General features: G+C 28.3%; 1 protein-coding gene across 1 annotated transcript; it reads right to left on the bottom strand.

Annotated features, from left to right (window-relative positions):
• Positions 1 to 14025: 14025 nt before the first annotated feature.
• Positions 14026 to 15030, bottom strand: LOC124945131 (F-box/kelch-repeat protein At2g44130-like). The gene has a single exon (XM_047485515.1). It carries the CDS (start codon positions 15028 to 15030, stop codon positions 14026 to 14028), a length of 1005 nt encoding a protein of 334 aa, XP_047341471.1.
• Between the last annotated feature and the right edge of the window lie 1719 nt (positions 15031 to 16749).

The raw sequence follows: 16749 nt of genomic DNA, 5'->3' as shown, positions 1-16749 counted from the left end.
ATTTTTTTCATCATCTACATTGTTATCATAAAAATAATCCTTGTCCTTCTTATCGATCACACCTCAATTATTTTTTTCATCACAAATTATCAATAAATTGAAGATCAAATAAAGTTATAGTTTATGAGAATATCAGCACATCATCATCTTATTCATTAACTAATTCAAATCTAGAAATTTAATGGAGTTCATTTCAAAATCATAAATTATATTTGATGGATTATTAATGTTACAAAGAAGAAAATTTCAATCATTGTCGTACAAATCTACACATTTTGTGGCAAGATTAAGCTCTACTATAATTGCTTAACATAAAAACTTAAGAATAATGATAGGAGTAATGACTGAGGCAACGACTCCCTCCTTTTAAAAAATATTACAAACCATTTTCTTCTTCCTGCGCACCTCTTCCTCTTTTTTTGATCAAATCTTTTTTTCTCGCTCTATCTCGCTTCTTCATCTTTCCTCTCAAAAGTCAAGTACATAGGAGGTAGAATGATGAAGGATAAGGCATTTTGTTCGGGCGGATCAGAGATATCTGATTTATATTCGGTGTTTTAAAGAAATCGTCGATATCGATATCGATATGCTTCAGGACTACATTCCCAGACCAAGCCTTAGATTTGATTACGATGATGACTCATCAATGTCCTTCGGAAGCACATCGTCTCAGTAGCTTTTATCTAGAGAGCAGGTGAAATTTCTCTCTTCCTCGCCTCCGCACATCAATCAATCGTCATTCAAGTGCTTCTCAATCTCGTAGGGCTGACAATTTTAGACACGATACGAAAACACGACCCGGACCGAACACGAAAAAATTATGTTAAGGTCATGTATTTTTTTGTTCGGATCAAAATCAGGTCGACCTGTTTAACCTGATTAATAAACAGGTCAAATCGGGTTGACCTGACATGACCCAAAGTAGACCCGATAAACCATTTACAAGTTTCTTTTGTTGAGTTTTGTGTTATTTTTCTTACTCACTCACTCATTTTTTTTTTGTAAAATTTTGTATGAGTGAATTTGTGATTTAACTTCATTTTTGTTTTGTATTGATGTCATTTTAATTTGAAATAGAGAGATATGAATTAATTATATCAGGTTTGGTTCGAGTTGAGTTAGGTAAATCGAGTTAAACAGGTCAAACGAGTCAGGTTTAGGTCAAACACAAATAAATAGATCAGATTTAGGTTAGAGGTTTTTGACCCGAATTATTAAATAGGTCAGGTTTATGTTAGAATCATTGAACCCGTTAACCTGTTAATCCGAACCCGCCAACCTGAAACTTACCTAAATTTCCACCCCTACAATCTCGGAGTTGAAGAAGAAGAAGATTTTCACCAACCTGTCGAAAAGTCGCGGTGGCAAGGAAGGGCAATGGAGGTAACTCAATAATGATATCTTTGACCGACCTCATCAGACATTCTCTCAGCCATTCATCAATTTTTTAATCCAACGACCACTCATCCATTCATTCAATGATTATCCTTACTTTCTTGCTTTTTCATTATCTTTGTAAGTTACATCTAGGGACGAATTTATGTAGGGGCTCAGCGGGTAGCTGAAGCCCACCCAAAAAATAATAATTTTTTTTACGATTCAAATTTGAAAATACCCGCTAATTTTTATAAAATTTTAAATTAATTCACTATTTTCTAAATATTTATTAAAAATAAAGGTCAAAATTACTTTTTTACACTCATTTATTCAGAACTATTTCGTTATTTTTTTAAGTCTAACCCAAATTTTTTTCAAGTCCATCTCGATAGTAAATTTTGGATCCTTCCTTGATTACATCCATCAATAAGTAGTTTATAGTTACAATAGCTCATTCAATACATTTGGTTAATTGTAATAATTAATAAATTCATTTCTATTTGATTAATTTCACTTTAATTTACATTAAATTTGGTGTAAATTTCATTTGAATTAAACTTTAACTTAATTCATATTTAAATTTAAAGTAAATTTTATTTTAATTAAATTTACTATTAATTCATATTTGAATTTGGTTTAAATTTCCTTAAATCAAATTTCATCAATAATTTACATTTAAATTCATATTTGAATAGGTTCTTCACATACGACAAACGCGGCATATTGTGTGAGAGAGAAATTAGGATTATAAATTTGGGTAATAGAAATTAGAAAAGGTGAAAGTATTTAACACATTAACAACCATCTCAGCCGTTGATATACTTGTGCCCACAGATCAGACTATTAGGACTGGTTTGATTTTTGTTAGTTTAAAAGTTGTATTATTATTTTTTATAAAATCTCTTTTTATCACATCATCATTATTATTATTATTATTATTATTATTATTATTATTATTATTATTATTATTATTATTATTATTATTATTATTATTATTACATCCCATCCATAATTTTATTAATTAATATACTAAAATACATATATTTTATTTTTATAAAATTTTAATTTTATATATAAAATATTATTTTAGTAATTAAATCTATTAAAACTCAAATATTATTTATTTTATTAAACAATATTGTTTTGATAAGACTCTAAAAACAAATCCCTAAAAAACAAGATAAACAAGCTCATATAGTGTTAAAACTTAAATTATAATAATCCATTTTGGGAATGATGTAGGAATTTTTGTCTAAACATCAATATATATTTGTTTGACTCATGGTTTTAGAACTTCTTTGATTTGTCTTGAGTCTTTTTTTTAGTTGAATATTTAAAAATGGTACTCTTAGTTTGATATTGGGTTCTTATGATTTTTTATGTACAAAAATTTTGTTTGATAAAAAAATTAGTTATTTGAGATATGTTAAGATAAATTATTAAAATGTTTTTTTATTTTAGATATAAATTTAATAAAAATAATTAAAAATATTTTAGTATTTTAATTAATAAATTAAGGGAATTTCATAATTAAAATGAGAGTAACTTGTAGTATATAGTATAGTATAGAGAGAATTAAAAAAAAAAAGAAATTAAAATTTAACTTCAAATAAGATACAAAGAAAAGTTAAGAATTATTATATAAGGTTAAGATATAGAATTATTAATTAAGGTTTTTGTAATAGTTGAATTTTAATAATGCACTAATTGTATCCTGGATTTTGTTAGATTCTTTAAGTACATAGTAACACTTATTTTTATTCCGTTTTAAAAATAAAAAATAAATGTATATTAATTTATTATCACTTGAGTTGAATTTCTAAATGTTTAAATGCATGTTATTAAATATTTTTTTTACTATTTATAAATTAAGTGGAAAATATTGAAATGTAAACATTTTATTATCAATACAAACGGTTTGAAAATTATTACGATCGGAGTTGAAACAAAGAAGTTATGATCAAAATATGATTAAAATTATTTTCAAATAAAACCTAACATATGTGTCAATTATAATTGGAGAACTACAACTTAGAGACAAGGAGTACAAGAAAAAGTGGAGGCAAAGAATGAGGCATATAAATATGCTTAATGTAACGTCTAAAAGTTTCCGTTAAAATGTTTTTACGAATGGTGAAGTTTAGACTCATATCCAAATGTCCTATAACTCACATTCATCTCGAATCTTGTAAAAGAGTTTACTTCGATGAACTAAACTGGTAATTCACATTCGCCTTCCGTTTTTTTTTTTGTGAGAAACAAAGATTTTTTTTACGTTAAAAAGCACGTTTAAAAATAGTATGTTTAAGATTCGGTACTTGATGACATTCGAAAAAAGATCTCGACAATTTGTCCCGCGTGCCCGTTCAATTGAACCGCCTCTACTTAAAATCTTTGGCCATATTAAAAAATGTGATTCTTATATTTGTTTTAATAATAAATTATTTTTAACATGAATTTTTTAATTTTGTAACACGATAAAAAAAACGCTCAAGAATCTCAAGATGTGCATCACTTAAAGACATTTTATTATTATTTTTTAATCAAAATATCATTTAAAAATAAGTTAGACTTTATAGGCAAACCTCATAACTTACATTCACGTCGAATCTCAATATCTCCGCCAAGATTGAGAATTAATGTTAGACTTGACATAAGTTTTTTTTTTTTTTTTAACTTTTTTCAATTTTTAGAATAAATCTTACGACAAAAAGTTGTAACCTAATTTTTCTCGCAAAATTAGGAAAATAGAATTTTGGTTTATAAACAACAAGAATCAAAGATTTATTTTTGAGCTCGGTATTTGGTTACATGTGAAAAATGCATCGACGTTGTACACCACACGCTCGTCTAGTTAGACTTTACTACTATATTTTCACCTTTTTAAAAATATTATTCTTACACTTTATTTTTTATATATTTTTAAATTCTTGTTTAAATTGTCCTACAATACTCATTCTAATGCTAGATTTGATTTATCTGGCGACTATCGACCATTCATCAAAGACACGAACTATTTCCGTAGGTATGTAATAACACTAGTAAAAAAAAGAGTTTTAGTAAGGGCCAATATCGTTACTGAAAGTGTAAAAGACCGTTTCAGTAACAACCTTAGAAACCGTTACAATTCGTTACTGAAATTGTCGTTACTATTATTAAAAAGTATCAACAACTACCGTAGAGAGTTGTTATTAATATTAGTATGAGTAACGACGCTATAGTCGTTACTAATATCAGTAACGGTTCTCTAAAGGTAATGCCATTACTGATATGTATATCATTAGTAATGATAGGGGACTTAAATCTGGGATAGCGAAATGGAATATTGGATATTCAGTTTAATCACATAATATTCCCTCATTTCCCTTCTTAACTTATTTCTCTCACTCTCCTCATTAATTAATTCATTTATCTCTCCTCTCTTTCATTAATTATTTTCTCTCTTCTCTCCTAATTTATCTCCTTTATTAATTAATTTATCTCGCTTATTAATTAATTTACTACTTTTTCAGATTAATTAATCTATTTTCTCACTCACAAATTTTAAGAGAGAGTATAGATATTAAGTTGTTTTATTAATAAATATTAAAAATATTTTTTAAATTATAAATGTATAAATAATAATTATATTCTTTTTCTTATTTATTTTTTATTTTTTTATTTTTGTTAAATATTATAACTCAGAAGAATTAAAAATAATATCTCACATTAAATATTGTAATAATATTTTTTGAAAAAAAAATATTGGGATGTATTTATTAATTATTTTTTTTTTCATTTTTTCTAACCGATTAATTATCTCTTTTATTTTCTTTATTAATTATCTCTTTTATTTTTATTTTTTTTTTTATTTTATGACTTTTTCATCACTTTATTTATTAAATATTTCTTCCTATTTTTTTTTTATTTTGACTTAATAATATTTTATTTTTAATTTTTTATGGCATATAAATATTTATCTAATATTTCTACTTTTTTATTTCTCATCCTCTTTTTAATCCTTTAACAAACTCAAATTATCACCAACATAGCAGTTGATAATCTTTTTTTATCAACATAGTAACGAGGTAATCTTTTTTATTTTGATCAAATAATATGGTTACTTTTTTTTAACAATTGCATATTTTTAATAATTGCATATATTTTTTAATAAATTTAGGTAGAGAAGTTATTATGGAAAAAGAAAAAAATGATACGATGATTCAAAATAACAACGATGCAAATCAAAACTCATCGCCAAGTTTAAAAGGGTCGACAAGTTTAAAAGAGGTAAATACTCCTGAAATTGGAATGTCGTTTTCATCCGAAGATGAAGTACGTAATTTTTATAAATCTTTTTCGGAGAATATTGGTTTTGGTTTTTTTCAAATTAAGTGGTAGAAATGGAGACGATGGAAAACAAAAATATTTTTTCATTGAATGCGCTAAAAGTCGTACCAAAGTATCTAGGTCAAAAAATTTACTAAATTCAAGACCTTCGATTAAGAAAAATTGTAAAGCTAAGATTAATGTAGTTATTCAAGGTGATACAAATTTTGTAATAAGTGGTGTACACCTTGAACATAACCATATATTGAGCTTAGGAAAATCACGATATTTTAGATCTAATAAAGTATTGGATGTAGCTACAAAGAGAAGATTGGAACTAAATGATGAAGCTGGAATAACTTTAAGTAAAAGTTTTCAATCACTTGTAGTTGAGGCTATGATAATTTGTCATACGATGAAAGAACTTGTAGAAATTATATTTCAAATGTTAGAAAGTTGAGATTAGGGAATGGAGATGTTGAAGCTTTGAGTTCTTATTTTTGTTGAATGCAAAGTAAGAACTCAAATTTTTTCTACGCGCTTGATTTAGATGGTGAATCTCGAATTAGAAATATTTTTTGGGCTGATGCAAGATCGAGAGCTGCATATGATTATTTTTCTGATGCAATTACTTTTGATACAACCTATTTGACTAATAGTTATGATATGCCTTTCGCTCCATTTGTTGGAGTGAATCATCATGGTCAATCTATTTTACTTAGATGTTGACTAATATCTAGTGAAGATACAGAATCATTCATTTGGCTGTTTAAAACTTTGTTGATGTGTATGTTTGGACGTGCTGCAAAGGCCATAATCACAGACCAATGTCGTTCAATGACAATTGCAATTGCAGAGGTATTTCCAAATTCTCATCACCGTTTATGTATTTGGCATATAATGAAAAAAATTCCAGCTAAATTAGGTGGTCTTGCACAGTATAAAATGATAAAAAAAACAAATGAAGAACATGGTATATAACTCACTTACGGTTGTTGATGAGTGTGATGAGAATTGGCAGAGTATGATTGAAGAGTATAACTTAGAGAATAATGTATGGTTGAAGTCTTTGTATGAAATACGTAATAAATGGATGCCTGCATTTGTCAAAGATAAATTTTGGGCAGGTATGTCTACATCACAAAGAAGTGAAAGTATGAATGCTTTTTTTGATGAGTATGTGCATTCTAAAACATCATTGAAACAATTTGTTGAGCAGTGTGCTCATGCTTTAAAGAGGAAGATTGAAAATGAAAAAGTTTTGGATTTTGCTTCTTTTAATTCTGCAATCCCCGTAATAACTGGTTATCCTATTGAGAGGCAATTTGAAAACGCGTACACTAACAAAATATTTAAATTGTTCTAAGATGAATTAAGAGGTTTGATGTTTTGCAATGCCTCATTAGTGAAGGAAGAATGGACAACTATGATATTTGAAGTAGTAGAGACTATTTTGGCAACAAATAAAGAACCGATACGAAAAGTTTGTTTTGTGGTGTGTTATACTATGTTAGATTGCCAAGTTAATTGTCTTTGCCGAATGTTTGAGTTTCGAGGTATTTTATGTAGACATGCTATATCTGTGTTGATAATGAATGGAGTAATTAAGGTTCCTCAAAATTATATTATTGATCGATGGCAAAAAATGCGAAACGTGGGTATCAAAGCATCACTAACAGTTATGATGATCATAGTTCTGTTGAGGAAAGACATCGGCACAAAACTCTCACTCCATTGATAAATGAGGTTCAACAACTTGAAGAAAAATCTGACGAATGTTGTTCTTTATTGATTGAAGTTTTGAAAGACGTGAAAGACAAACTAATTGCTATTAATCTTGAGCATTCAATGACTGAAAATAATTGCAATTTGTCGTTAATACCTCAAAATACTGAAAAGTTAAAATAAGTATCTACATCCGGTACAAAAACAACACACTCTCCATTAAAGGTACGAGCTCGAGGACGTCTACCCACAAAGAGAAAACAATTTGTGGTTGAAACAATTGTGAGAAAAACTACGAGAAGATTTGTGATAGAGGCTAGGAAAAATGTTTGATTTATTTTATTTTCGGAGTTATAGAATTATAATTTTATTAACGATAATGTTATTTTTACATAATATACTATATTTGCTTCAAATAATCTGTCTCACAATTAACTTATTTAAATATTTTTTATGATGATGGCAGGTGTGGACGCTTTTTGGTGGTCAATTGAAAGACAATGGATAATCAGATTTATTTATTTGTCTTCTTTATTTTGTTATTATTATATTATATTATATTATATTATTATATTATGAGTAATTTTATTATTAATTTTTGAATTATTTTTATAAGTAATTTTATTATTATAACACATTATTATTTGTTCAAAATATTATTATGATATTTAATGAGAGATTATTTTTAATTTTTGAGTTATGATATTTATTTTAAAATTTTATTTTTATTCTTTGAGTTATTTATCTTTGAAAAGAGAAGGTGAAAGAAAGTTTCTGAGATCCTCTGCTACCATTTTAATATGCTCCCATGTTCTCCTCTCACAAAGGGATGGGCAATATGGTAAATAAATAAAAAAATGTTTTTTATTTATTTACCATATTGCCCATCCCTTTGTGAGAGGGGAACATGGGAGCATATTAAAATGGTAGCAGAGGATCCTCTTCCGAAAGAAAGAGGGAAGAAAAATAAGATAAAAAATTTAATTTATTAATAGAGAGAATAAATTAATTACTTGAAAATAAAAGAGATTAATTAATTAATAAGAGAATAAATTAATTTGTTATATAGAATTTAGTAAGATATAAATTAATTTTAATAGAATTGAAAAAAATTAATTAGTGAAAGGGAGGAGAGATTATTTTTAAATTTTGAGTTATAATATTTGTTTTGAAATTTTATTTTTAATTATTAAATCATTTTTTTTTTAAATGAGAGATGAAAGTAAGAAGGAAGAAATAAAAGAAAATTTTGATTTATTAATGAGTGAATAAATTAATTAGTGAGATTAATTAATTAATAAGAGAATAAATTAATTAGAATAGTTTAATTAGTAAATTAATTTTAATAAAAAAGGAAAAAAATTAATTAATAAAAAATTGAAGAGATAAATGAATTAATTAATAAGGGAAGTGAGAGAAATTAATTAATAAAAAGAGGAAAAGAATATTCTTGGATTAAACCGAATATCCAATATATTCGCATACTTTCGCAGCCCCATATTCTCGCCCCTATCATTACTCTATAAAAATAGACTTAAAATTCTTATAAAATATGAAGAATAAATAAATATATGGGTGATATTATATATTTAATTGTATTTATAATGTTCGGGTAGAGATGAGACCCTATCCACGGTCAACCAGGAAAAACTGTCTCTAATAAGATAATTTCGTCCAAAAAATGCCTCTAATAAGATAATTTCGTCTAAAAATTAATGGACAGTTTATAATTGTCCCTAATCATATAATTAAAGTATGAATATAGTACCCTAATTTTATATATAAATTTTAAAATTTCATTATGAGTGAGTGATAATCATTTATTTTACTTTGAAAAAAATAATGTGTTAATCATCCATCTCTTTAGTTGAATTTTTAAATGCATATTTTATTAAACTATTTTTTAAATTAGGTGAAAATTATTGTACAATAGATATTGTATAATTGTATATATACAATAAATTAAATGAACTGTTTGGTTGGATAGTTTTTTAATATACTTTAAGTATAATTTATATGAGAAATTATTAGGTGAGGGAATTTGGTGAGAGAATTTGGTGAGGGAATGACGTGGCATAATCTTATTCGCTGAAAAATCAAATAATTTCTCTCTTTTCTCTCTTTCCTCCCACTTTTACATTTTCCACCAATGTGTGATGACACGTTATTCCCTCACAAAATTCCCTCACCAAATTCCCTCACTAAAATTCCCTCACAAAATTCCCTCACCAAATTACCTCTAATTTTATATAATTATTAAAATTATAATTTTTTTATTATATTTTAAAATATAATAATAAAAAAATTATAATATTATTTATATTTAACTAGGTTTAATTTTATAATTTAAATAATAATAATAATAAATACTCAATTACTTATTCTTATTTATTTTTAAATGTTTATAAATTTTTATCTTTGTAAATAAAAAATATATTAAAAAAAAATTAAATGTGACAATTTTATATCTAATAAAATATAATAATTATTTTTAAAAACTAATAATGTTAATTAAAAAATAATAGTCATCTAGACAATTAATTAATTTATAAAATAAAATTTTATTACATTATTAATAAATAATATTTAGAATTAATTACATAAATTAGTGATATTATTATTATTAATACAACTTATATCTATATAAATTATTTTTGAAACTAATTTATAATTATATTATTTAATTACAAATATTATTTTTTATAAAATTATTATTATTATTATTATTATTATTTTATTTTATAAAAAAAAATAATATTTTTCAATTATACAAATATTTTTAATAATACATAAAATTTTAAAAATCTATATTAAATATTAATTAATATATAAATAAGTTTTAATTATATAATTATATAAGTTGAATTATAAGAAATTATATATAAAATAATGTAAACCATATAATAGTATTTTTTTTTTAAAATACATTCTTAGATTTTTTGTTTTATTAACTTTAATATAAATAATAATACAATTACCTATAAAATAAATATTAAAAAAATAATTTATATAAATATAAGGATAAAATAGTCATTTACCCTTTTTACTACATTTTTATACTACCAACCAAACACAAAATAATAAATATATAGGAAAACGGTTAAAACCATTCATTAAAATCCCAAAAGTGGGAGGGTCAAGAATCAAAGCTACACAAGTCTTAGCTAGGATTATAAGATGACAATCAAACGACCTTAAAGAACCTAATTAATAGCAATCAAACATACAAGAAATAAAGATTACAAACTGTATCAAATCCTAATTATCCCAATCAGGATTTTTATTTCCATACCAACATGATGTTTCAACATATTGTCTTTCTCTTCCCCTTCTCATTCCTTTTGCAATGAACGGAGGATGAACTGAAGAGGTTGATGAATACTGCATATTCTCATCTTGATTTATTTGTTTATATGAACTTGTTCTTATTTGATAGAAAGAATTATTTTTCAGAATTTCTGAGTTGTTCACATTGTTGTTCTCAACTTGAATTTCGAGATCATTGTCTTTAATTCCTTCAGCTTCATCTTTGGAATCCTCAACAACTTTAGATTCCTCTGTATTAACATTGGTATTATCTTCTTCCTCTTGATTAACCTGAGTATCTTCCTCTCTGTTTTCATCAGCAACCACTTCAACTTGATTTGATTGAGAATCATCAACTATCTCTTTAACATGATTAGGTTGAGGATCCACCTCCTTCTTCGTATTGTTTTCTTCTTGTACATAATTTTCTTTATCTTCTATTTTCTGTTCTTTAACCTCATTTTGCTCTGTAAAAATAGGCACATTTGTATCGTTTTCCTGCATCTTTACTTTCTGACCATTATAAATTTTCTGATCTTCTTCCTTAGCCAAATCACATTTTGGGCTTGCATGTTGGAAAGTATTGCAGAAATAGCATATGTCTGGCCTCCACTCATAAGTAATTTCCATGACAGTAGGTTTTCCTTTTATGTCTACTACTGTCATACTTTTCGGTAATGTGCTTCTAGGATGAACCTCAATGCCAATTCTAGCAAATGTTAAGTGTTATCCTCCTTCAGTAATTGGATCCATGTATAATGGTCTACCCAATAAACCTGCAAAATGATTAAGAGCTTCAGAATTGTACATATGTGCAAGTATATTCCAGAGCTTAAACCATATCTATGCAGTTTCTTTTGGCTTACTCAATAGGTTCAAGTCTTCAGACCATTTTTCTAACTTCATACAATTGGATCCTATATGTGTATGCCCATTTTCTAAAATTTCCTCTAGATTAGATCCCTTCTTGAATTTAAGGAAATATAAATCATGGACATTTGCTGAAATCTTCTCCAGCCCTTTTCCTTCCCATTGCTTCAACAGTGCATCTTTAGTAATTGGGAAGGATACTCTGTTTTTCCCTATATAGTTTCCCACAACTACATTTTTCCATTCCCTTATACAGTTTTCCTCTACTTCAGTAAGCAATTAAAATTCAAATGGAGAATTCAGTACTTCCACTTTTGTCTGTGTATTGTCCAAGTAGATTTTCCCTTTGTAAGAATGATCTTCTGACTTTTTTGCATTTTTGTTCTTCCAAACATCATTAGTTTTCCATGTCGAGTTGCTCCTAATAGTATATGACTTAAATTTGGGAGTCTTCATTAGTTCCTTCATTGTAGCAACTGACCATTGAACAATTTCTTCATATTCTTCTTTTTTCAACAAATTCTAGTATTGAAGATAGTGGGTGTTGAGTTGAATTGTAATATGTTGTGTTTTCTCCTTATTGATGACAATTTCTCCCCTTTTGGCATTCATAAGGAGCTTTGAAATCTGATTCTTGAGCCCAAACAGATTAGCTCTTTCATTATAGCGCATCTTCCAAGTTCCTTCATTATCCCCTTGTTTTCCTGCATTATTTTCAATAGGAATTTTCCCAGCAGTAGTTGGAGCAGATTACTTAATTGTGTTGGTATCCTGCTGTTCTTTGATAACTTCTTCAAAAATTCTTTCAAATTCTTTGACTGTTGCTTACTTAATTCCTTCTAGCACAAAATCCCTAACTTCTTTTGATGTATTACTTTTGTTCTTCCCCTTCCCCATAATGGTAGAGACAGAGTAATAGAACAAATTAATTGCAGAAACCCTAAGAGATGATCAAAAGTAAACCGCAATCGAGGGCAAAATCTAACAGCGCTTACAAATGTACAAGAAACCCTAGACTAACAACACTTAATGAACGACGCAATACAATACCGGGATGCCCGTGTCGATCGTCCCGTGCCGCCTGTGCCTATTATGTCGCTTGTGCCGATCGTGTCGTGCCGCTTGTACTAATGGCGCTTCTTTTGATTAATGGTAATTCCGATGTCGATTTGATGACTTACGGTGCAGGACAATATCGTGTTGTCCGTGCCTTTCTGTTTGTGCCTATCGTGTTGTACCAATTGTGTTGTCTGTTATATACCTAATTATAATTTATACCTCTTACAAATTATACTATATAAATAGTACCGCGTACCAAAAAAATTTAAGAAAAACATCTTTGCAATTGTAATTCAAACTAACAAATTAGGACCAAAACGAGAATAAAATTATTTTCAATAAAACCTAACATATAGTATTTATTTATTTTAATTTCTATTTATTTATATAATACAAGATCAATTGTTTACTATGAATCAGACCGATTCATATGAACAATTATGAATCCTTCTCTTAAATCATTGAGTGAGTAACTCTTGTCACAACTATGAATCCTTCTCTTAAATTTGTATAGCAAATTATTACAAAAGAGACATTTTTCAAATATTATCCTAACCTCCTTGAGAGTTCCGCAAACTTTTACCACATTTTTTTATATTAAGAAAAGTTAAGATAATTATATATTCAATTCAAAAATCAAATTAATTATTTCAACAATCTCCGTTTAACCTAGGTATATATCCTTCACCTTAGCTAAAACAATATCCTTCACTATTTGGGTTGTGTGATGAGAAAAATAAGAAAATTCAAAATCTTGAACTTCTCAACGTCACTTCTCTCTCTTGGAAGTAGTATAAATGGTAAATTATGCCATTGTCATTACTCCTAAAACACTATCATTCCCATAAAAATGGTGAAGGTATTTTTTACAAGCTTTGACAACCAATCAAGTTTTTTGATTGATGTTGTTCGAGGGCAAGAGAGTAACGATTACAAGATGATTGTGAAATCATGGTATGTTTCGATCTGGACCATTTCTCATGGTATGAGAAGGATGAGATCAACAACAATGAATGAAATATTGAGGTTAACATTAAAATAGATGCCTATGCTTACAAAATGAGGAGCAAAGCCAAGAAGATGAGGTCTAAGCACAATAATGAGATGACAACCAAGGAAAAGCTGAAGGAAATGAAAAGTGTGTAAGAAGTTGATTGAATATTGTTGGTTTTGGGAACCCCAGAATGAAGAAGTTGATTGAATATTGCTACTAATGTCTATTTTGTTGCTTCAGAAATGATTGATCTAATTTAAAGGTTAAGCATTCAAAATGTAATCTCCATAATTAAATGCATAAACAACTAAGATAAAGAGACAATTGCCTTTTATTGCATCACTTATCAGTGTAATAAAGTTTTATTTCATCCATAAATATGATGATTAGAATTCCACACAACAACTTGATTCCACATATCCAGAAAACACAGAATTGGGCTGCATTCTTTCAAAATTACCATCTTGGTCCTGCATAACAAATAATTCCTCCTGACCATAACAACCACTGTTGAGGGTTGCTGTGGGGGACATTAGTAAACTTTGCTTACCCAATTGGAGTTGAGAGCAATTTTCCATGACCCATAACTTATTCTCGGAAAACTTCTTCATCAACTCATACAATTTCAAGTCAATTTGGGGATCAATCAAGTCATCAAGTCCTTCCAAATCCAACTTCACTTGTCTCCATTTCTTAGTTTGAAGATGGTACACATCTACACCATGTTTGAACATGCTGATATTTGTTATGCCTCTGCATCCGATTATAACCCATAATTCCTCTCCAATTACCTGAAGTTGTCTGATCTGGCCGCTTCTCACCCGATGGAACTCGGTCCACTCCTCCTTCCCCACATCATACTCCCAAACTGCATCCTCTTCACGACCGATGTCACCGCTAATGAATATTCGATGGCATTGGGAAGTCACGGTGCAAAATTTTGGGCTCCTAATTAAAGGCATGCCATTTCCTTTCCTCCACCGCCAAGTCACAAAATCCAACACGAACACCGACTTCACCGGGTCACGACTCTTCGGATCGCAGTCGGTAAACACGACGAGTTTCCCTTCTGAGCTAGCAATTGAAGTCGACCAAGGAAGCCCATTTGTGAAATTAGGGACAGGAAGTCGGTTCCACTCCCGATTAATCGGGTCAAACATGTTGATTACATATTTGAGATTATAGTTTTTTGGCGGAGGAAAGTTCTGGAGCAAGCAAGCCACCTGATTCGTATATCCCAGTTGTTTCCTAAGAGTGTAAAAATAACGAGATCGAATAAGACGAAGCCATTTATGACAGACTCTCGATGCAACATGTATCTCCTTGAGGTGTAGACGAGCAAGACACTCAAGAATCAAGCATTCAGGCAAACGAGCTATAGATTCATCCATGGCGGTATACAGTGAGAGAGAAATTAGGTTTGTAGGAAAGGTGAATTTAACTACGTTAAAGATGCATCTCATCCGTTCATATGAAACTTCAGATCATTTGTTTGTTTTTGTTTTTTAAATTTTCAAATAATCAAATATCAATCGCCCACAGTTTCATAATGGGAATACCCACTGTTTCATAAATTGGGTTAAGATGCATCTCAGCCGTTCATATCAATTACCCACTGTTTCATAATGAAATCACCCACTGTTTCATAATTCTTTTGGAAACAAGACAGCTCATAGATAATCGTTTGGAAACATTTTAGAAAAAAAAGATAGCTGACAGGTAAAACCAACTCCATTCCCCTTCTCACCCATTTAAATAGATTATATTAAATAATATAGTTAATTTTAAATAATTTTATTTGTGTATATAAATTAAAAAATTAATTAATTATTTAGGTAAAGTATATTAATAGAGGAGTGATATGGGAGAGAATTTGAGGGAATGAATGATGTGTTACTACATCAAGAAAAATAATAAAAGGTGAGGAGAGAGAATAGAGATAAATTTTGTTATTTTTTGACTATTCAAATTTCGCCACATCATTCCCTACCTCAAATTCTCTCTCCTAATCATTTCTCATATTGATATCAGGGAAGTAAAGCTCAGTCGAGTTCAAACCAGCTTGAGTTTGAGCTTGAACTCAACTCGATTTAATATTTATTAGCTCGACTTGAACTCGAGCTCGAATGAGTTTATAAATTGGAGCTCGAGTTCGACTTGTCTATTTACCAACAAGCTCGGCTCAACTCGATTTGAACTAAAATTAAATTTTCAAACTCAAGCTCGAACTCGAACTCGAACACGAACTCAAATAATAATAGACATTTTTGGAAAACAAAAATAAAAAGTTAATATATTATATATAATAATTTTTTTTTATCTCTTCATATTATATATAAAATATATATAACATTTTTTTATCTTTTATTATATATAATATATTAACTTTTTATTTTTGGAAAACGGCTTAATGTCATTTCATTAAAATTCCAAAAGAGAAAAATGAGTTTCAAGAAACAAAGTTAGTCAGACCCTAGTTTTGTTGAAAAAAATAAATGAGTTTCAAACAATTAAATTACAGAACAAACAAAAGAACAAACAATTGAATTACAAACAAGTCATCAAATAAGAACTATTTGAACTTTTCTTTCCATGTAATGATTTTATAGGGGATATTCCATCTTTGACTGAGCTTCAACTTTCTTCATTAATTGGAATTCTCCTCCATGCAGGGGCGGAGCTAGGATGAAAAATTACCTATGGCTGATTCCAACTTGTATCTCAGATTTAACTTTCTATGCTCCGTTTTTTTTCAATAAAATTTTCACGATTATTAGAAGATGGAGACTCGTCATGCCCTCTCAATGCACACGTTTGTAAAGTGAGCCCCCGAGTGTTTTCAATAGTTGTTGTAAGCCGTAATCTGTTATTTTGTTTTTCATCTAAAGACTGTGCATTTAGTACTTTGTCAATATGACAAGGATATTCATTAGATTATCAAGATATTCAACTGCTCTATTATGTGGTAAAATATTACATCCTATATGCATAACAAAAGAGCATCTATCCCCATCATTAACTCGCTTTCAATATTTGAATCCATCTATTGTAAATGTAGGTTTTTGGGGTTGCTTATGTTCAAACAAGAAACATGGGAAATAAAAAGCAGC

The sequence above is a fragment of the Impatiens glandulifera genome, chromosome 1 (assembly GCF_907164915.1).
Source record: "Impatiens glandulifera chromosome 1, dImpGla2.1, whole genome shotgun sequence".
NCBI classification, from domain to species: Eukaryota; Viridiplantae; Streptophyta; class Magnoliopsida; order Ericales; family Balsaminaceae; genus Impatiens; species Impatiens glandulifera.
Note: the sequence above shows the minus strand (reverse complement) of the source record. Positions and strands in the feature narration are given on the sequence as shown.

Bases quoted from the DNA above. Each gene is read 5' to 3' on its own strand.
- LOC124945131 (XM_047485515.1), bottom strand. From the start codon at position 15,030: ATGGATGAATCTATAGCTCGTTTGCCTGAATGCTTGATTCTTGAGTGT.